The sequence below is a fragment of the Protomyctophum bolini genome (assembly GCF_963924005.1).
Source record: "Protomyctophum bolini genome assembly, chromosome: 5".
NCBI classification, from domain to species: domain Eukaryota; kingdom Metazoa; phylum Chordata; class Actinopteri; order Myctophiformes; family Myctophidae; genus Protomyctophum; species Protomyctophum bolini.
In genome coordinates this window covers 21,336,893-21,359,985 of record NC_137866.1, presented here as the reverse complement: position 1 = coordinate 21,359,985, position 23,093 = coordinate 21,336,893, and the positions used below count along the sequence as shown (strand labels likewise).

Here is a 23,093-nt window from a genome sequence, read left to right as displayed (position 1 = left end):
TAATAGCCAACATATAAATGGAGTGAAGTGGTTAAAATTATTTTTATATGTTAACTACTTTTGCTGCTGTGGACCCCTGGAAACGCCACAAGGACCTCCGGGGGTCCCTGCGGACCCAACTTTGAGAACCATTGCCCTAAAGGTTTACTACTGTCTGTCTCGATGATGGGGAAAATAAATATGAATCCCCTGGTCCTTGAAAAACAAACATCCTGTAAGTTTGCTCTATTTATGGACTTTTGATCTGCTCTCTGTGCAGGCTGCATACGCCAGCTAATCATCCAGGGCGACGAGGTCATTTTCAAAGACCTCGATCGCAGCTCCACCGGCGTCACAAACTGCCCCACCTGCAAAGACCACCCCTGTCAGGTCAGTCACATCTGGCCAGTTCACAGGTCACACAGTTGTTGTTTTTGTTTTAATTCTGGACCTTAAAGGTTAATACAGCATATAGTGCATGCATTATCACTTATAGAATATATGTGATAATTCATGCATTTATTTATACATTATCAAGTATAATTGTACATTGTGCTAATAGAAGTTATATTCCAGTAGAACCAATGCCTTTTTTTCCACCATGCCCTTGTTTAGAACCTTGGGACCTGCGAGGATTCAGACGCCAGCTTGTATAAATGCAGCTGTCCCAGAGGTTTCACAGGCAGCAACTGCCAGCACCACTCCTCTCTGCACTGTCATTCAGGTACAGAGGACACACCACACAAACACCACTGCAGCTTGTACTATTAGGGACAGACTGCTGTCAGCATTGGAGCTATGCACCTTACATTATGCAGCAAATTCCTCATAGTTAATCCAACTCTGAGTTTAACATGTTGTGTACTGTACGTATGTGTATACATACACTATACGTGTCTTACTGCTGGTGCTGTGAACTGTATTCCTCACAGAGGCTTGTGGACCAGATGCCACCTGCATCAACCGCCCCAGTGGCCTGGGCTATGACTGTCGCTGCCACCTGGGCAAGTCTGGAGACAAATGCATGGACGGTAAGACCGGGGGCCCTTTCAGCAAATTCACTACTGATGTGTTCCCTTTGTAATATACTTAGGATTGGTATCTCAATTTCACTTATGCATTTTCCAAGTGATCAGGCAAAAAAAAAAAAAAAACATTTGGGTGACCGTATGTGACTTCAAATGGTCCTATGAGCCAGTGGATTGACATTCCGTCCTTTGCGTCCTGCAACAGGTGAATTGGTGACCACTCCACTGTTCGACGGCGAGGAGTCATACATATCCTATCCTCCCCTGACCAACATCCACGATGACCTGCGCGTTGAGCTGGAGTTCAAGCCCCTGGAGAGGGACGGCGTGATGTTCTTCTGCGGAGGGAAGAAGATGAAGGTGGAGGACTTTGTGGCCATCTCGATGGTGGACGGACATGTGGAGTTCAGATATGAACTGGGCACTGGTAAGATAAACATTAGCCTAAGAGATAATGAGTGGACTGTGATGTGTGTGCACTGTAGCTTGCAGCAGGATTGAAAACATACATTCAGTGGAAACCTAATGGACATTGTTTTTTTTCTTCCTTTCAGGCCAGGCTATTCTTGTGAGTCCAGAGCCGGTGTCTCTGGGCCAGTGGCACAGAGTGGTGGCCGAGAGGAACAAGAGAGCCGGTCACCTCCGACTTGACCAGGGCAGAGTGGAGAAGAAGACTTCTCCAGGGAAAGCCCAGGGCCTCAACATCCACACCCCCATGTACCTAGGGGGGGTCCCCAACATGGACATCTTGCCCAAGCCGGCCAACGTCAGCGAGCTTTTTGAGGGTTGTATAGGAGAGGTGAGATGAGATGAGATCTCTGTTGTTACAATATCCTCTGTACACATGAAAAAGACCCATCAATCAGTAACTACTAGAATCAGCATTTTGTTCTTGTTAACAATATTTTTGTATTTTACTTCTGTAAATACAACATCGGCACCACACCGTTGCTTTGTGATAAACAACATTAGACACTAGAGAATTGTTGTACAAGGAAAATCTAGGCTAGCGTCCAACATTCAAACAAAGAGGGAACGCATAATGTGGTCCACGCCATGAAGTGGTACATTTACCTTGTCTCTGTCACTCTCTCAGGTTTCCATCAACAACAAGAAGGTAGACCTGTCCTATAGCTTCACAGACAGCAGGTCGATCCGTAAGTGTGTGGACAACAGCCCCTGTGACCGCCGGCCCTGCCTCAACGGCGGCCACTGCATGTCCAGCGCTGAGTACGAGTACCAGTGCCTCTGTAAGGACGGCTATGAAGGTGAGCTCCTCTTCACAGGTAGATGTACTGCATTCACTTCTAGTCATTTTTACTAGTTGACTAGTTTACTAGTCGACTAGTTGTTTAACTACCTTTTATGTAACATATTACATATTTGTACATTTAAAAACTGTGTACATTGGTGACTATAACTATAATCTACCTGATCTTGAGGCCTACAAAATCGGGGGAAATTTACTAGTCGACTAGTGACTAGTTGCTTAATGCCCTACTGTATACCAGTGGTTCCCAAACGTTTTCATCTAAAGGACCCCCACATTGACACTAATTATCCCGCGGACCCCCCATTTGAAAAGACATGCCAGGGACCCCCGATAAGAGAAGATTTTTACGGCTCAGAAAGTGATTCTCAACCCGTTTCATTTCAAGGACCCCCCAGTTTGACATGCATTTAGGCTACAAACCCCCCCCCCCCCCCCCCCCCCCCCATTTATATTGTAAAATCAATGTTAATTTAACTCTGAGAGTGTACACATTCCATTTGTACACTCATTATTATTCTCTGTATACTCTGAAAGCCTGACCTGGGGCTTTTCCATGAACCTGACATTTTGACATGTGACCACACAGGTGAGCGCTGTGAGGTGGTGAGGGACGTATGCCAGAGCAGCCTTCAGTGCCAGAATGGCGGTAGCTGTGTCGACGGCCGATGCGTGTGCACCACAAGCCACACTGGTCTCTACTGTGACGAAAGTAAGTGTTGGGTGTAGTATTTGTTCTGTTATTGCATTTCACTCACATTCATTCAACTTAACACTGAGTAAAAAGACAATCCTTTTTTTCCCCCAATCAAATAACCAACAGCACATGTATACTGTAGTAAAAGTGGGTTAATTTTTATAAAAGAATGAAACATGTTTATTTCAGTAATACCAGGTAGACTAGATGCCATTGGTTTATCTACATCAGGGGTGCCCAAAAGGTAGATCACGATCTACCAGTAGATCACAAAGTAGATCACATGACATGCCCCTAAAACATATATAATTTAAAAAAAATCACTTGAATTATGGTAACTTAATTGATTGATTAACTTCATTGATTGAAATGAAGAAAATGCCAGCACTCATTGTATGTCCTTTTCACATGATTTTATTTACCTCTGACGAGAGTTGATAACGAACACGCTTCGGCCTGTGTGGCCTTCGTCAGCGTTATGACAAGAAGTGAAGTCTTTATATATGTGAGATATAATCAACAGTAATTGAAGACGGGTGTCAACTGTTATCCTCTTACACAGTATCAAAAAAGACTAATTATGGTACCAAGACAGGATAAAAAATCATGCAAGGTACTGACTGTATATAGTAAAATATGAATACATCACAATGAGCTATCATACTAAATATGGGGCCGTCCCCTAAAGTGCCCGGGAAGTTAATAGACAACTTGATTGACATAAAAAATGGCCTGTTTTCAAGAATGTTCAAGAATGTTGCGCACAAAAATCAGTAGCATTACAAAGTTATATACAAAAAAAGCTAATTCCATTTGATACTTGGGATTGTTGCAGTTTTTCAACCGGAGGGCATAGACATCCCTGGAGTTCTTATCCGTCTTCTCTACAACGTGCGTCCTCCTAAAACAGCACACATGTTTAAGTACCAAATAAACGTCTGTGTTCTGTTGACCAAGGCATCAATCACCGTGTAGCTTTATCAGAACCTGACTTAGAGCTTAGCCAGATTTCCACTAGACAGACAGACAGTCAGGAATGGGGCGCATATGGCTCTAATTCTCAACAGTCTGAAGGTCCTCTTTTAGTGTCACACCCAGTCCATCATTTGGTTGGGCCTCCTAGGCCCAAGTGATTAAGTGTGTCTCACCCCTGCACTCTCATCATGGCTATATCCCGCATACGCAGGCCAGGTCTCCAGCTTCTCCGAGGCCCTGTGGAATATGGAAGGTAGCGGGGCAAATGGTATAGTATCTGAATATTCAGTCTGCCTGACACGACCGTGACTAACAGGGGCCGTCTGACCGCAAGGGGGCCCCATCCAGCCCCACACGACAAGTCTACTGCCTAACACACGCACAAGCACATGTACATGATAAACAAACCAAACGCCACACAAACGTTTGCCTCTGCCTAACTGTTGACCATGTCACTTATTCTGTGGAACGTTGGGAGAGGGGAATTCTACATGACTGGTGAATTGTATGCTAGTGTTATGGTACAAATGCAGTTGGGATATCAACTGGCTTGAATCAAGTCAAGACCTGCGGCACCTTTTTTCATAGTTTTTGGGAGCCACACAAACATGTAGAAATCCCCTTTTTTTTCTTCTTCTTGAGCGTCATGTCCTGTGACATAACCACTCACAATATCACAAAATCTTGTCTGTCTTGTTCAAAACTGCCTGTCCAAACCAAGAAGAGAGAAAACCCAGATACAAAACATTCTTTCCTCCGACCTTATTTTGTAACAATGTGGCAACATCCAATGTATACAGTATACTGTACACATACTGAAACAGCAGGGCTGTGTTGTTACTAACCACTAAAAGTGTTTATTGAAAGTACAATGTGATATATATTGCTGTTTCGGTGAGGTGACATTATTGTTAATTTATGTATGTGTGCATGGAGATATTATTTTGGTGAGTGTCTGTCTGATGCTTGTCTCTGGGAAGCGAGTAGCGTTGGTGACGCTAGTTTGAGCAACCTAGGTTAGCTTTAGACATCCATTTACTGAGGTTAAGGTTAGGAATAGGCTTATGTTTTAGGCATAGTTTCAAAAACGCAATACAGAAGTTCAACAAGGCAGAACTGTCAATCACAGTCCTTATCGGGTCTTGCTCAAACTAGTGGTACTAACGCCACTCGCCTCTGGGAATGGTCAGGGATATTGTATATGATGTTGGCTGATGTTGTTGATATTGCCATGTCAACTGGTTTTGAAGCCTCGTTCAATTTGTAGAAAGCCAGTTTGATGTGTTATTTATTTGTCTGTGTATGGATTTTGAGTTGAAGATGTCAAATTGTATGTTTGGCATTGATCCAGGCACGTTCAGCATTGTGTTTGACTGGGAGTAGTCCCAGATTTAATTCATTGAAAGCATATATTTTTAATCATAAATGTAATCAACCTGGAATATTTGACCAGGGTTTCTTCTTCCATCCTATCGCCACCGGGGGGCGCCGTAACAGTGAGGATCGCAGCAGACTGTGTACACGGCATGCTTACCATAGTTATTTTGGTTTGGTTTGTTCTAGATTCTCCTTATCAGTATGCTGCACATTTCCACGATGATGGATACGTTGCTCTTCCAAAGACAATTTTCCCAAGAAGGTATGTATGGCATACATACACACACACACACACACACACACACACACACACACACACACACACACACACACACACACACACACACACACACTTTTAGGCCAGTGCAACAGAGCATGCATGCCTTTTTTTAAACCCTAACCGTTTTAACCAAATACATACAAGAAGGTATGTATGGCACACCTATGCATATTGACTGCATTAGAAGGTATGTATGGCACACCTATGCATATTGACTGCATTAGAAGGTATGTATGGCACACCTATGCATATTGACTGCATTAGAAGGTATGTATGGCACACCTATGCATATTGACTGCATTAGAAGGTATGTATGGCACACCTATGCATATTGATTGCATTAGAAGGTATGTATGGCACACCTATGCATATTGACTGCATTAGCTTAACCACTTAACCCATTTAGGCCTAAGGCCGATTCTAAAAACGCCTTCTAAAGCCTGACCTAAGTTTTCTGGAAAAACTTCAAATATTTATATAGCAGCATCAACTTTTTGTATTTTTTGAATACTGTACGTATACTGTACAGAACCCCAAAATGGGTTCCCGGCCTGAGGGGTTAAAACACCAAAAGGGATTCCCTTAGATGTAGTATTTAAATATGTACTGACGGTGTTTTGTTTATTCCATGGTGTTCTGTGTCATAGTGCCCACGATTCTCCGGAGACCATGGAACTGGAGCTCCAAACCAGCTCCGGCGAGGCCCTCATCCTGTGGCAGGGAGTGGTAGGTTTTGGTTGTCGGTCCTTAATAGTCTATATAACCTTATGGCAATTGACTATTGACATGATTGGCCATCTTGCCCTTGGGGAAACCCAACTCTGGGGTATTACTTAATGACAAAATGGCTGCCGTGTCGATATGGTCAGTTATCCCTGAGAGTGGACAGAGATCAAATCCTCAATCCATGGTCTTGAGTCATCCACTGTTCCCCATCTACACCCTAACCATCCCCATCCACACCCTAACCTCCCGGCTCATTCACACTCCTAACCAGCACCACCTCCTGCCATTCACAGGTCTCACCTGTGCAACACTGGCTTTCATGTACATGATAAAAACAGCACTGACACTGGGAATGCACCGTCTTTCTGAATACCACTGGCTCATCCATCACTACACTGCCTGGTTAAATATGTGTTGTTGTTGTTGGCATGATTGCTGCTGGCCCCAACTGACTATGACACCACCAAGTTAATGCATGTTTCCTGGTTTGTGCTTTGCCTCTCTAACTAACCGTCCATTTTTTATCAGGAGACCATTGGCGCACGCAATTTGCGCAAGACGCATGCTAATAAAAAGGTACCTCTCAAAACACCAAAACACTCGGCTTCCGGTATGTTTCAAAACGTGTGGTTTCTATGCAACGTAAGAATCTGCAGATGAAGGACAACTTCTTAAAAACCACACGTTTTCAAATGAGAGTTAAGGGCCGTCCACACAGAGAATAACGATGAAGATAACTATAACGATAATGACGTGAGCATATAAACATGAACCATAATGTCCTATGTTCACTTGTATAATGTTCACTTGTTGAACGTGAGTGATGTGTTGCTCAAATCGCTTGGAAAGTGATCCCAATGATATTGTTGGCAAGTGTTGTCATTATGGTTGTGTTTAAAATTAAACACCATATTTATAAATTAGTTATCTTTATAATTAGCATTCTTTGTGTGGTCATGCCTTTACGTTTGTAATGCACCATGGCTTTCCATTTCATTTGTATCTTGCATGGAAGGTTTGTCACATCAGTCTTATTTCATTTTGTTCATATTGTTCTCTGAATACTGAATACTGAATACTGTGCTCAAGATGAATTTTGCTCAGTCTGCAATACTGGAGGACATGTACACGCTACACAATGTTTTTTTTACTTTGCTACATTTATGGATTTCCAGGAATTGGGAGAACAAGGCAAAGGAAAGGACTTCATCAGCCTTAGTGTGCAGAATGGACACCTTGTTTTCAGGTGACGTAGTTTCATATCTTCCACATGTTTCTTTAGCCTGGCCACCTACAGGAACCCTCATTATTGTCTTCCCAGTTTGATACCTCAGCTACATGCAGGGAAGATTTTTGTGTGTAATGTTTCTGTACTGTAAAATGTACAAATATCTATTTCGTTACGATTTTATTTACTCTGTGCTCACAAAGACTAATGTCGTGTACCGGTATGTTATAATCCAGTTACCAGCTGGGCAGTGGAGAGGCAGTGATCAGGTCCTGGGAGCCCATCAATGATGGCAAATGGCATAAGGTCACAGCAGTCAGGTATGAGGATGAGTATTACTGCATAAACTCACCATTTGACACAGAACACATACACCACCGCTGTTGTGAATTCCTGTATGTGTATGATTTATTTTTTAATTTGATGCTATGAACACTAGTATTCGTAATGTTCTGTTGGCGTTCAGTTTACAGTGTGCATGTTTGTTCCCGACAGAACTGGTAAAGAGGGATACATCCAGATAGACGGAGGACCCATGCGACATGGACAATCCAAGGGCAAAAGCCTCATGGTCAATACTAAAGGCAGCATATACCTGGGTACGCTCAATGAGGAAAACCTTTTATATGCATTTTTTTAAACAATTATTATATTATGAACAATTCTAATCCAATATAACATTGCTAATTGCGACAGGGGGAGCCCCAGACATGGCCGTGCTGACGGGAGGAAAGTTCTCGGCGGGCATGACGGGCTGCGTCAGGAACCTTTCTCTGATGAATGCCAGACCAGGCCAGCAACCAGCCCAGGCCATCGACCTGCAGGCCCACGCAGCGCAGGGCGTCAACGTGCAGCCTTGTTCCTCATAGACCGCAGCACACACAAAACCACATCTACACACACACACACACACACACACACACACACGCATACGTATATGCAGACTCACACCCAGAGACTATGGAGTGATGTCCCAGTCACACGCACACACTCACACACACACAGAGAGACTGACATGCCTAGATCCTGACTAAAAAACAAACATGGTGCTTCGCTGCTACCAAAACAAAAAAGATGAGAGAAAACCATGACGAGGCAAAAAGGATGCCTTTCTCTGTGTGCGTTGAAAAACTAAAACACACAAAGAGAGAAATCATGAAAGCGATATTAACAAGTCTTCTCTTTCTCAGTGTTGTATTGCTCGATGAAGGACTATTAACACAGGAGAACCAGTACAGTTTACATACTCTCTGCAGTAGCTTTAGCCATGATGAGAAGAGTAAAGAGTAAAATGCTATAGGCCTTCTACGATGGGTCAGATCCTATGGAGTTGGAGATGTTTTTACAGCACTGAATTTTTATTTATATACATATGAATATAGTATATATATTATATTTGTGGGGGGAAACATGCAAACTAACCATAACTGCTCTTCTACTTTTCCCTGGAGTTTATTCTGGGGTTCTAATACAGTGTGTCCAGGTCTTTTTGTTTAGATTTTTTTTGTCATGGGCCTAACTGTATTAATACTTGAAGACATTTAGGCCTTCTTCCTTCACGTCTGTAATGCCTGGTTTATGCTTTATGTCGTACGACATAGCCGATCTACAAGCCCACAACGAGTTGCATTCGGGACACTTTGTTAGCTTGTAGATCGGCTATGTCTGGCACGGGACACCACAGACTTGCGCGGCCAAGTATCAACCAACCTTAAGGGAACCTTTTGGGGGCGAGCATGATTACGAGTATTTTTGCATCCTGTTGAGAGAGGGGGGGGCTGCGCATGGTCACGGCAGGTGAAGACACAGCGGAAAAACCAACAGAAATCAAATAGACAAATACAACTCTTGGAGAAACCGCTGGTGCTTGAAGTCTTGTTCCTTCATAGCTTGGTGGCCTCTTCTGTGTCTGTTTTTCTTTTCTTTTTTCGTTTTATGAATGAAAACTTGGTGCTAACGTCAGACATGAAGACCCACAGTCATATAACTGTCTGTCTGTCGCCTTTTACTGTTGTCGTAGAGTTTAGCTTGGATGTCAGTGTAAGAGGAGATGCACTTGTGCTTCTAAGATTGATTTTATGATGATGTGATGTAAGCTCTGCAGCCTTGTTTGATTGAGTGGATCTCAAAATAGAAGGTTTTATGAGCAGAAAAGGGTCTAGTTCTATAGTTTGCTGATCAAATTGAAGAAATTATTGTTTGTATAAAACTATCTGCCAGCCAGGTAACATTATTGTTGTCATTTGAGAATGTGTGTTTACACGTTTAGACGTTTAGAAGATTTGTTGGTTCTGTGTGTCTCATGGCCATTTATCACAATCCACGTATTATTGAGGCTCTTTATGGTGTTACTGGTGTGTCTGTGTGTGTGTGTGTGTGTGTGTGTGTGTGTGCGTGTGCGTGGGCGTGGGTGCAAGTGAAATCATCCATATCCTCAGGAGGGTCAACGCAGAACTGCCTCAAGTAGTCATTTTGTCAGTCGGAATATAGCAGCGGTCGTCGAACTCTAAAGGCTACATGGTTTTTGTGAAATGTGATATACATGTAGGTGTTATATGCTTCCTCAACATGTAGAGTTCAATAGGACAGACTATGGTAATGTCGAAAGCCACCTGCAGGTGCTGCATGTGACCAGTCGTGTAGCTCCCATAGAAGAGGTGCCGTGACCAGTCGTGTAGCTTCCATAGAACATGCTCCCATAGAACAGGTGCCGTGACCAGTCGTGTAGCTCCCATAGAACATGCGCCCATAGAACAGGTGCCGTGACCAGTCGTGTAGCTCCCATAGAACATGCTCGCCCACTTTTAGATGACCCACCCATCATCATCAAGTTCACCAAGTTTTCACCTTAAACTTAAACATATTTGTATTAATATTCTAAAAACAAAAAAAATGAGCACTATCATTTCACTTATAGTTTTTTCATTTTTTATTTATTTTGTTGTTTTTTTGTCTTTGTTTTTTGTTAGGTCTTTTTATTTTCTTATTTTCATCGCTGTCTCCAGGCTTGATACGGCAATGTTTTAGAGCAATCACAAAGGCTTTTGCAATTTCCTTTTCACTGGTTATTGTGTTGTTGTATATTGACTCCCACTGCCCACCCCTTTCTTCCTTTCTTGTTTGAGATTGAAAACTGTCCCTGTTCCTCGAGGTCTTCATAACCTACTCCCATGAAGCTCTTCTGACCCGCCAGTCATCCCCACATCATCCCTTTTTTAGTGTTAACCTGCGATGCCTGACCGGAGCTACTTGGTCAAGCAATGGGAAACGGGTCTCACTTATTCAGTTTGGTATGATGAAATAAGTCTTAGGCTCCAAATATATAATGAATCATCTTTATCTGCTGAAAAAAGGTGCCATGCTTTAGTTTTGTGTATTACTGTGGATAGGTAAGAGCCAGTCAACTCTGCAATCAAAGTTTGGAAGACTATGTGCTTTTGTCAGGTGCCTCTAATGCTTAATTTATAATCTGTTGTATGACGGAGGTGTGTGCCGAAAATAGCGGATGTACACATTGTGAGGTCTTGTAGATCGGCTGTTTTTGTCGCACGACACTGGCGTGTGTCAAATGACGATGTATAAATCAGGCTTAATGTATCTGCTTTAAAACTGGACTTCCATATCTTGCATACCGTATATACACTGTTACTGTACATGACCTGCCTCCAAATCCACACTGCTTTTTTTTCTTTTTTTTACATTTCACTGCAAAATGAAGCATGGCTAAAAGCGTTGACATAGGCACACTGTCAATATTGATGGAAGTTTTGAATTTCAGATTCATGAAATTGTTCATATTTGTCTTGTGTTTTCAATTTGGAATGAGAGACAAACAATGTAGAGATGAATTATCACCGAGGCGAGTTAAGTGAATGAAAGTGCATCAGAATTAATATTGTCCACGTCAGGATGACCTGCTTGTGTTCCTGACTCCATTTCCAGTGTTGAAAGAACCCCAGCCCCCTCCCCACCTTTGGTGTTTCTTAATTAAAAACAAAATTCATGTGCTATTTATAATCTCTTGTGTTTACTTATTTTAATTTGGTGACATGGGTTTCTGTGGTTTATTTCCCATAGGTTTGGACAGTTCATCTGCATTATTTGTTAATTTGTCATTCATGTATACTGTATGTATATGATATACTGTATATACGATATACTGTATACTATATATACGATATACTGTATACTGCCCTAGTCAAAAAGTCCTATAGGATCTTTGAAATGTCCAATAGCATCCTACAGGATTTTGAAATCCTATAGGAATCCTATTTTTTACACATATCCAACACAATCCTATAGGATTGTATCAGCACTTTATAAAATCCAATTGGATTTTCCAAAGTGCCAATAGGATCTTATTTCTGGGAACTCAGATTAGGTTATATCCAACTTTGGAAAGTCCAACAGGATTTTTCAAAGTTTCAATAGGATTCCATTGAAACTGCAGAAACTCCAGTAGGATTTTCTGAAGTTCCAATTGAACCTGGAGCCATGTCCAAAGTTCCAACAGAACCCTATAGGATTATATTGGAACTTCAGGAACTCCAGTAGGATTGTCTGAAGTTCCATTTGAATCTGTTCTGTTTCAACAGAACCCTAGGATTCCAACAGCCAAAGCCTTTAAACAAAATCATTCAAGTCAAGTGTCAATTAGGAATCTTATAGGAAGTCTATTGGAAATATAAGTGTGTTTGCTTATAAAAAAAATCATCCCCATTAAAACAAATGTAGCATTTTTTCAAATGTAGAAACACAACAGTGCTTATCTGTGGCCTACGGTCGCAACTATACCAGTAAGACGCCTGAGGGCGAGGTTGTGTGCACTGGCCATATATGGAGCGTGTCTTGAGTGTACATGTTTGATGAGGTCAGATCAACATATGGAATGTTAGAACAGGTCAGCTCCAAATATGGATATCTGGAGGGTGGCAGCGGGGGCAGTGTCTTGAGTGTACAGGGTTTGAGGGCCCAGGTAGGGCCGGGACTTCATTTCCAGGCCTGTTGAGAACTGCAGTTTTCGCCGGTTGCCGGGTGCGGCTGCAGTCGCTGCACTCATAACTTTGTGGCAGGCCCGTCTATAGTTTGAATGGACAGGTATCAGATAAAAGGGAGACATCGAAGAGGAAGGACGGATGGGGAACGATCAACATAATGTCAGAACAGGTTCTGACATATATCCATACTAATATTGATGACATCAGGATCTCCATAGCAGGTCGCATTTACTATATAATCCCTTATTTATAATCATCCCTGATGATGTCATAATGATGTCGCGAGACCTGGGCACAATGTGGGTTTTCCCCATGTATGGGCCATTTTGGCCCATACATGTAATTGCGACCTTCAATTATATTAGGCCTATATTTGTGTGTGTGTGTGTGTGTGTGTGTGTGTGTGTGTGTGTGTGTGTGTGTGTGTATATTTCTAAAACGGGTAGTCCCAATACTTCATTCTGATTGGCTAAAATAAATAAATCTGAATGAAGTTATCTTTAATTACATTATTATAAGTAATACTATTAGAGTTGTACTATTACTCGAACGAAAATAAAAGCTTGGGGATTGCGGAAATTGCGGAAATAGAAATTGCGGAAATTGCGGAAATTGTAATTGCGGAAATTGCGGAAATGGTGGAAATGGAAATTGCGGAAATTGCGGAAATGGTAATTGCGGAAATTGCGGAAATGGAAATTGCGGAAATTGCGGAAATGGAAATTGAGGAAATTGCGGAAATGGAAATTGCGGAAATTGCGGAAATGGAAATTGCGGAAATTGCGGAAATTGCTCTTCACTTATAGCTATCTATTTTCAGGTAGATTGTTTTATTTTACTCAGTCAGCCATATCACTACTCATTTTTTTTCATGAAAAAGGTCATAGCTGGGTAATCTATTTTCAGGCAAATTGTGTTTATTGTATTTTATTTTACTCAGCCATAACCATTTATTTTCTGTTAACCAACTTGCTGGCTGGCAGGCAGGCAGACAGCTACTCATAGACAGGCAGACAGACAGACAGCTACTCATGGAGAATTGGACAGGCAGGCAGTCAGACAGCTACTCATAGACAGGCAGACAGACAGCTACTCATGGAGAATTGGACAGGCAGGCAGACAGCTACTCATGGACAATTGGACAGGCAGGAAGGCAGACAGCTACTCATAGACAGACAGACAGACAGCTACTCATAGACAATTGGGCAGGCAGGCAGACAGCTACTCATAGACAGACAGACAGCTACTCATGGACAATTGGACAGGCAGGAAGGCAGACAGCTACTCATAGACAGGCAGACAGACAGCTACTCATGGACAATTAGGCAGGCAGGCAGACAGCTACTCATAGACAGGCAGACAGACAGCTACTCATGGACAATTAGGCAGGCAGGCAGACAGCTACTCAGACAGGCAGACAGACAGCTACTCATGGACAATTGGACAGGCAGGCAGGCAGACAGACAGCTACTCATAGACAGGCAGGCAGACAGCTACTCATTGACAGGCAGACAGTAAGACAGCTACTCATTGACAGACAGACAAATAACTACTCATGGACAGACAGACAGACAGACAGGCAGGCAGGCAGGCAAAGAGCTACTCATGTTATGTTATTATGTTATTATAACAGCTACTCATGTTATGTGCAATAATTTGTGCAGTTATGGAAACAGCTCTTTGTGTTTATGCAAGAAAATGTAACACATTTATTTATTTACATATTGTGTGCATGCACATTGTACTTTGATACATTTTGCGAAAATAAAGCAATTGAAAGAGAGAAGTTATCAAGTATCATTAATGTCGTAATTTTATCTACTGGCCCCTGGCCCCTTGCCATTTTTGTAATGTGGCCCACAGGTAAATCTATTTGAGTATCCCTGGTCTAAGCACCGCCCGGCTCATAGTGAATGTGTGGCTCCAGGCAGCCCCGTAAAAACATCAAGCGCTATTCTCCCGTCACATAGGCATAGCCTACTTGCCGAGCACAACAAGGAAGTTATGTGGCTCGCTCTGGTAGCGCAACGCGTAGCTACTTTTTTTGAATTAAATAGTTTTATTAGGTTAATATGGTACATATGTTTGTAACCGTTTTAGAAAAGCAATAAGCCACTCGAGGCCCCAGCGGGGTAGAAGACCCTCGGCTGCGCCTCGGGTCTTCCTACGCCCCCAGCCAGTGTAAAATACCCGGTAACCTGAGATCTCTCGTGGCTTATTGCTTAAATATAATATTGGTTATTGTTTTGGGAGTGATAAATACACACGCGCACACACACCTCGTTCTAGAATTTCTCAGAAAACTGTCGTGATTCAAGCAAGACGTAAACTGCTTCTTTGTTTGTTATTGGTTGACACTACGTCACGGTTTCATGTTAAGATCTACAAGCTAACAACTCGTCGCGTCGCAACGCGGAGTGAGCTTGTAGATCTGTTCGTTTTTGACAAGCGTACACTGGCTGTCCTTAGCGCGAGATTTGAACTTTCCAGAAGAGGAAATAATAAAAACTGCGTCACGTCTTGGACTGATGGACTCCCACTTTCAGCAGTTTATTCAGCGTTCTTTTTAGGTGAGTGTTTAACTGTTTATTAAATGGCAAAGAACTCCGTTTTTTTTATGTCACAGGGGAAACTTTATTTTGGTAATTTGCTATTTGTTTGCATACTTATAGTACTTGTCCCATAACACATGGAACCTCGGCGGAGGGGCTATGTGGTGTGGTTTCTTTGAAGACGGTGGAAATGGTTGTTTATGGATATTGAGTATTTTTAATATAAACCTTCCATTTGGGAAAAACACAGGCTTTAACTATCTTCGGGTGCAAGCCAATTGCATTGCAATAGGCTGTGAGTTTGTAGATTGGCTATAGCTATTTTCCTTGAAACTTGAAATGTCCTGATTCATTTTGAATTAATACCACAAATCTCCTATGGGAATCACTGGTGCAAAATTGGGCTTGAGACCAGATATTATGTTGAATAGCCAACATGAGTAATATAATGTTAAGTTAGTTGCTCTACTTATATACCAGTATGTATTTATTTATTATTTTATGTTATGTATAACTTGTTGTATTGGTATGAAAGTGATGTATTGGTATGAAAATGTGTTTACATAAAGATTACCAGAATAGTAATTAATTTAGCTACTGATGATTTCATTGTAGTTCAGTAAGTTCACCATTTATGCTGGTCATCTCTCTGAGTTATCTTTTCTTCCTCTCATTATTCCTCTTGATTAATTGTCATGGCACTGCACTGTATCGGTATGTAAAGATTCATCATAGAAGTATCCATGTCAGATGGACCATTCCACCTCACACGGGATGTTGCAAATAGTGAGGAGAGATTATTTTCATTTGAGAGAGAAAAGGTTACATCATCATAACTGACCAGTCATTGTAGGGGTCCATTCATATACTCTACTGTATACTTAACAACATAAAACAAGGTATATTTCAAGAGCAAGGGATCGCAGTAAACATCCACCCTAAATCTTCTTCCACACTGGGGGAAAAACAGCATCTGAAAGTTTGATGGGATGCATTTTTACATGTCAGTGCTGTGACCACTTTTACATTGCATATAATGAGCGTTTCTTTTGACCCCGACCTGCGCACACATACAGGTTCTTAACTTCTTATCAGTGTGACGTGTGTCAATTGTCAGTGTCTAATTATTATGGCTAATATCAACACTACTACTGTTTGATTTTCCTTTTTAGGCTCCCAACTCGTTTTCAGTATGTGGAACTTCTGTCAACCCTAAACCTGGACTACCCATTCCTCAGGGAAAGCATTGGGTCTGGCTATGTAAGTTTTTATTTGTTCATGTTGTTACCTGCATCGGTACAATTCTATGTGTCGCTGTTAACCACTGAAACTGAGCGCTATACTTGGTAAACTAATACTTGGTAGACTGGGGTCAGCTCTATGCCTGGTTTGCTCTTTTTCCACATTCTACACCAATTCTCTCGACCAACAATAATCAATCAAAATGATAAGCTCACAATGTGTTGTAATTTGACATGTTGTGAGCTTGTAGATCTGCTATTTTCAGTGAGTGTCAGAATAGGGGCACTTTTCCCCCATACTTTCTAGTAAGGGTTTTCTAGTAAGAGATGCATTCTAGTGTTTCTATTCATCTTTTACAACTTGAAAAACTTTGTTTCACAGGATGCCATGCTTGATTCACTGCACAATAAATTAAAAAAAAGAAAGGAAGCTACTTGTGTCTAACAATGAAATGGCACGAATAACAGAAAATTGGACTGGAAGGAAGCGACCTCGTCAGACAGAGACAGCTGAGGTTAATCCAAGCACCATGGTAAAAACTGTCAATCTGTTTTAGCTGAAAACTAGTCTGTGCAGAATGAACGTTAGGACCTTTATGCTGATACATTTAAAGGTCCAATGTGTGTATTTTTCAACAATTTTATGCAATTTACTTGAATCTGTAGAACTTGTTTGATTCATAGATTGATACAGGAGAAGATGACCAAGGCATTAAAGAACATTTGAGAGTCATGAAAGAGGAAACGGAGAAGGTCCGTCCAGACCTAGAGCTCCTCAAGAAAGGTTGACACGAATCAAATTGTACCGCAGAAACCAACCACAGCACAGAAGAGACGCTCTCTGAGTTCCCATGTCTCAGACTATCCAAAATAGTAAGTACAATAATGTGTCAATTGTCTCCTTATTTAATTGCATGAGTTATGACTATATTTTATACATGTTTCTTCTACTTTGCCTTCTAAAGCTCGCTTGGGATCTGAGAGATATCGCCAACATTGATGTGGACCAACAAATCCTCAATAAGCTCGCTGCGATGGCAGAAAAAAGGTAATTGCCAGAATCTAATTTGAACTGGTTAGATTTTCAAGTAACAAAAACTGACTGATGGAGGGGCACGGTGGCACAGTTGGTAGTGCTGTCGCCTCACAGCTAGAAGGTCCTGGGTTCGATTCCCGCTCGGGGCGCTGTGGGTGCTGGCGGCGTGTTTCCTCCTCCGCGTCATCAGTGGCAGTGCCCATACCCAAAGGCATCTCAATGGCACTGGGACTCCTACTGTGCATATATTTTGTGTTCAGAATCCAGTACCCTAAAGGACTGAAAAAGACACTGACCTTTTTGGAGTGTGTTGTTCTGAAATTGAAGGATGCAGGCAAACTTCCTGTCACAGTAAAAAGAGTGTACAACTCCATCTACGAGTAGCATGTATGTAGGAGTCAGTGTTCTCTCTCTCTCTGTCTGGATGGCCACTTGAAGAGAGTCAGCTAAAAAGCAAGGACTTTGCCCCTGGACTGGGCCTCTTCTAATTCTGGAGTGTACATTTTGTTTTAGAAATCCTGAAAGACTGTCCAAAACAGTCAAGTGTGTTGTTGACCATTATAATGTTGTTTCACAGAGAAGAACTTTAAAGGGATAGTTCAGATTTTTTTAACTGTATGAAATACTTGCCATTAATATAGTGGTTGCAACTGTATTCATTGATTGCCCGATTGAGTCCCGTGGTGGGAGTTCTGCTCTGTTTTTTGTGAAATATTAAGTTCCGGTCATTTTGTGGGGGGGGCACTGGGGCCACGCATTAAAAGTAAATGAATCCACAACATCATTTCTATTGTTCTAAAATATTAGTGCAAAATTGTTTACTCCTCTATCACACGGAACTATGTTTTTTGTGTCCGTACCACTACGCCCCAAAAAATAGTTCCATGTGATAGAGGGGTCAAAGTCAAACTAATATTTTAGAAAGGTCAACAATACAAATGATGTTAGTTTTGTGGATTAATTTACTTTTACTGCGGGGCTCCAGTGCCCCTCCACAAAATGACCGGAACTACTTAATATTGACAAAAACCAGAGCAGAAATACCACCACGGGACTCAATCGGGCAATCAATGAATACAGTTGCAACCACTATATTAATGGCAGGTATTGCATACAGCTTAAAAAAAAAAAAAAAAACAGAATTTCAAGGACCCCCAGTTTGACATGCATATTAGTCTACACAGTCAGTCCTATTTAATGACATTTCTATCTCTCTGAAACTGAAATAAATTAGCCTACTGTTCGATTGTGTTTGCTTTAATTTCTTTCAGAATTTCTTTTCAGAATTCTATTGGATTATAAACATCTTAAACGATTCCAGTACAAGAATCAAATGGGATCCTATTGGATTTCTTATTGGATAATAATCCTATAGAAGTAAATCCTACAAGAAAAAGATCCTATAAGATTTTGGAACAAATCCTATTGGATAATTTCTTATAGGATAATAATCCCATAGAAAAAAATCCTATTGGATTTTTTTTATAGGATTATAATCGGAATCCTATTGGACTAGGCCTTTTAGTCCAAATGCAAATAAAAGAGGTGAGGGTGGGGACAGCTTTGCTGTGAGCTGGAGGGTGCTGCAACCGAGAAGGCCCTGTCACGTCACCCCAGGTCTGTTGCTTTGTCTAGGCCGACCACCAGGGGGTGGCATCACCAGACCTGAGGGAGGGATTTGTTGTCCTTGTACATAGGTGGTGATCAGTGTTTTGAAATCTATTTAGCACATTTAGTAAAGGATCATGGAGGACTTGCAGGTGTGACGTGGTCTCTGGTTTATTCATAATGACTTGTCACTTCACCATTAGGAATGAATGATGAGTTAATGTACGAGTTCATCATTAATTTAAGCGTTAATATGTGTATGAATTTGCATGGTCTAATCGAAGAAGGAAGGTCTGCCTATCGGAGGACAATATCAATCGCCGGAACCAGAGACTTGTTTTCATTGAGTATATGGGGTTTAGAGGAGGGGGTGTGTCTGACCAAATATTTTTCAAACAACTTAAAAACTGTCTGGATTGCTGATAACTGATAGGATTAACAAGGATAGTATGCTTTCAGTGATAAAATAATATTTGCACAGGAGAGACAAGGTTAGAGCATAAGATATTCTCTGCTGGTAGCCTGGTAATACAAAATGTTCATCAATATAATAGAGACTAGAGATTATTATTTATGAACCCCGGCCCCTCACAATATAAATAATACCAACATGAACCTTGGTGGCAAGGTTGTCTGTGCTGTGCGGATAATATACTGTTAGCCACAACTTGTCTTTGATAGTCTAGTAGGGCAGTTAAGTGCCCTACTAGACAGTTAAGTGCCCTACTAGACAGTTTAGTGGTTTGAGGGGGTACCAGGTGGTCCCTGACTCCCTGCCAACCTCCCAAAACAAACTAATTCGACTACTTCTCAGCCTGGGGGCCGGGGCCATATGACCCATCTTTTTGCAACCCATTTTGATTTAAAATTGTGATTGATATTTGAATTTGTAAATGCAGCTTTGGCCTCTATGCCCTCAGTAAGTAGCCTTACCAAGCCATGAGGCCCATAGGGCAGGAGCCTATCTCCTGTTTCTGTAGCGTGAGGCAGCTTGATGCACAAGTACACCCCCTGGACATGATGCTAGTATGTCGCAGGGACTTACCCCCCAATCCAACCCTTGATGCTGAGTGTCTAGCAGGGAGGCACTGGGTCCCATTCTTTGGAGTCTTTGGTATGACCCGGCCGGGGATTGAACCCTGACCTCCCAGTCTCAGGGCGGACACTCTAACCACAAGGCCACTGAGCTGGTTCCAGTACCCGCATACCTGACTATAACTACCGCAAACAAGTGAGCGACACCCGGGCCACAGCCATAGCCACTGCCACAATACTAGAGGAAGCGAGAACAACGATCTAGTAGCACCCACTTTCAAAACAAAATTCTCCTTCTACAGCACTGCCACTCAAGTGTGGACTGCCCTGACTCCCTCCCTCAAAGAATGAAAATGACTGCCGTCCTTTAACCCATTTAGACCTGAGGACGATTCTAAAAATATGTTTCCTGTTTCTATGTCAGTGGTGCTTGACAGATATAAATCTGAGTGGGGCTATTAAAATAGCCAAAAAGACCAGATACCTCAACCTTATAAATCTTCACTGGAAAAGTGAGAACCCAAAGTATCAAAAACCTTATAAATCTTCACTGGAAAAGTGAGAACCCAAAGTATCAAAAACCTCAAAAGATGAAAGGATTTTGACACAAGACAAGTTCTTAAAGTATTTCTATTAAAGTTATCTTTAGTTTTCTTCAGATCCAGAGCGTGTACAGATGTAAAGAATAGAGGAGAGAGAATTCTCCTAAGTGCTCTGAATGAAAGTCACATCATTTTGCACAAAGATTCAGAATTCAGCTGTCACATTTCAATAGGTTGAAAGGTCCCATCAGAGTGAGGTGTCATCAGGCTGTCATGGGCGTCCGATCGTCTGAATCCTGTTTTTTACTTTAATCAAGTTCCGTGATTAGGATTCTGTTGATGACTCTTTATCTCATGGGGTGAGAGTGTATGTTTATCCTCATCTTTAAGGGCAAAGTTGTTGTCATGTTGTTTTCCATTTAATCTTATTTCCCTTTGGTACAATGGTCAATCTGGAGTGGGTGACAGCTGATAGTGGAATTAATACACACACAAATATTGATATGACATCACTGGGTGACAAGGCAGTCCTGTGCACCAGATACAAGAAGATTTACAAGGTCTTTTTTAACATAGTAATAAGATGTGAACATAAAATATGAAACAATGAATCATAATTAAGAAAAGGTTCAGTGCTCAACCTTATTCATGTCAAGGACTCCCGGAATTATCTGTATTTGGCTGCGGACCCCCATCTGAAAATATGTTATTCCAGGGACCCCCAGAAGCAAAGATTTGAGTTAAAAACGTTTGCTCTTAAAGAATATATATTCAAAGATTTGTGCCACATTTTTAATATTAAAAGAAAATAGCAGATCTACAAGCTTGTAGCCTGTATCACCCATATTCAGGACAGCTGTGACACCTGGCTGCTGACTGAATAAAAGGGAGCCACGCCCAGCCATCAGAGTAGCTGGCTGCAGGCTTGTTGTGTTTGTGTTGTATAGGTGCAAGAGAACATTGACGGCATACCGCCACCTTAGCGGAGCAGATAGTGATGCAGTCTTTCAGGTTGTGATAATGATGTGTAACCAGGGCCCAGGGGTCATCAAAACGTCCATATATACAGTACCCAGACAAACGTGTCCATGGCAAGACTTGTCTATTATGTCTGTGGCCCATTTTATTGAGTGGTGCAACCACTCCAAGGAACAGCAATGTCCGTGTTCACCTATGTGACGTTAACCCACCTATGTGACTATGAGCACCAGTATGACTATTACTACCAGTAGGGGCTGCACTGTTGCCTGCTAATGAGAGAGAGAGAGGAGGAGGGGGGGGGGGGGGGGGGTTGCACCACTCAGTTCACACGGGTGTGATGTTCTTTTAATTTAAAGTGGAAAATTGTGCAGCAAAAAAGTTCTGTTCAGAAGGAATGGTTCATATAAAAGCAAATTAAGTCAGAACTGGGCAAGTAAAGCTTGCTGAAAAAGGTTTTCACCGTTGAGAGAAAGTATTTCAAAGTGTAACAATATTTAACTATATAATAACACTCCACAATCATTTGTTTGTTCACCTCTGATCAAAGTTAGGAGCCCTTGCATAACATTTGTTGTGACACTGCATTAATTCCTTTAAATCTAGCTGTCATGGCGTCATGCCCTTTATCATGATCTAATCACTCACCATGATGTATGTACGGTACAGGCACATGGTTTTGACTTTCTTTTTCCATTGTTCAAGTGTCCTAGAATTGGTAGATCTCCTCCTGACCTCAAGTAACACTGTCCTCAGAAAAAAACGTACACTCACCTCTGCACCTAAATGGCCTTTAACTCATTCACAGTGGTGGGAAAAGTACTCAAATGTTTTACTTAAGTAAAAGTACCACTTCTGCAATGTAGATGTATTCCGTTACAAGTAGAAGTCCCATATTAAAAATGTACTCAAGTAAAGTAAAGTAAAAGTACAAAAGTATAGATCTGCTATTTTCAAATGGCCGAAATGTATACAGGGCTGAATAATTTACTGATGCAAGCTCGCAATGCATTTCCAATGGGAGTCACATGGTTTGACAAAAGAAAATTGTTGTATGAGGGGGAGGGGGGCAGTCGAAACACAGCCGAAAGCCGTACAACAAAAATGTGACTTCCATTGGAAATTAATTGCGAGCTTGCATCAATAAACAAGTCTCATGCATCAGCTATACATCAATCTGTTGTGAAGGTGTGAGTCAGGCCTTAGGCCTCCCTCACACCTTCGCATCTAGCATACAACATTGTTGGATGCTAGATGTAAACAAAGGGTAAGTGTCATGGCCGCCCAAATGCATTTCCAATGGAAGTCACATGGTTTGACACAACATTTTTGTTGTACGGCTTTCGGCTGTGTTTTGACTGCCCCCTCCCCCTCATACAACAAAAATGTTGTGTCAAACCATGTGACTCCCATTGGAAATGCATTGCGAGCTTGCATCAGTAAACAAGTCTCATGCATCAGCTATACAACATTCTGTTGTGACCGTGTGAGCGAAGCCTTAGGCAGCGTAGTAAGTCATGATGGAGGCGCATTTAGCGACATCA

The 23,093-nt window shown here is 41.7% G+C and overlaps 1 protein-coding gene and 1 long non-coding RNA gene across 28 annotated transcripts in view; both read left to right on the top strand.

Annotated features, from left to right (window-relative positions):
• The window catches only part of hspg2 (heparan sulfate proteoglycan 2), a 115,977-nt gene extending 104,407 nt beyond the window's left edge, over positions 1-11,570 (top strand). For 22 of the 27 annotated variants that reach the window (XM_080764717.1, XM_080764712.1, XM_080764718.1 and 19 more), the window contains 15 exons: positions 260-369; positions 595-703; positions 912-1,010; positions 1,213-1,434; positions 1,562-1,806; positions 2,104-2,275; positions 2,867-2,989; positions 4,161-4,217; positions 5,513-5,588; positions 6,254-6,332; positions 6,861-6,908; positions 7,508-7,578; positions 7,797-7,880; positions 8,056-8,159; positions 8,257-11,570. In XM_080764717.1, coding sequence (XP_080620843.1) covers positions 260-369; positions 595-703; positions 912-1,010; positions 1,213-1,434; positions 1,562-1,806; positions 2,104-2,275; positions 2,867-2,989; positions 4,161-4,217; positions 5,513-5,588; positions 6,254-6,332; positions 6,861-6,908; positions 7,508-7,578; positions 7,797-7,880; positions 8,056-8,159; positions 8,257-8,429 — 1,772 coding nt within the window. In that variant the 3' untranslated portion in view covers positions 8,430-11,570. The remainder of the gene's footprint in view (positions 1-259; positions 370-594; positions 704-911; positions 1,011-1,212; positions 1,435-1,561; positions 1,807-2,103; positions 2,276-2,866; positions 2,990-4,160; positions 4,218-5,512; positions 5,589-6,253; positions 6,333-6,860; positions 6,909-7,507; positions 7,579-7,796; positions 7,881-8,055; positions 8,160-8,256) is intronic. The other 5 variants (XM_080764713.1, XM_080764716.1, XM_080764723.1 and 2 more) reach the window with 3 other exon arrangements.
• A 4,735-nt stretch (positions 11,571-16,305) lies between these two features.
• On the top strand, positions 16,306-17,447 carry LOC308316174. Its single transcript, XR_013964127.1, has 4 exons — positions 16,306-16,369; positions 16,733-16,883; positions 17,035-17,223; positions 17,316-17,447. It is a non-coding gene; the product is annotated as an uncharacterized lncRNA (long non-coding RNA).
• The last annotated feature ends 5,646 nt before the right edge of the window (positions 17,448-23,093 follow it).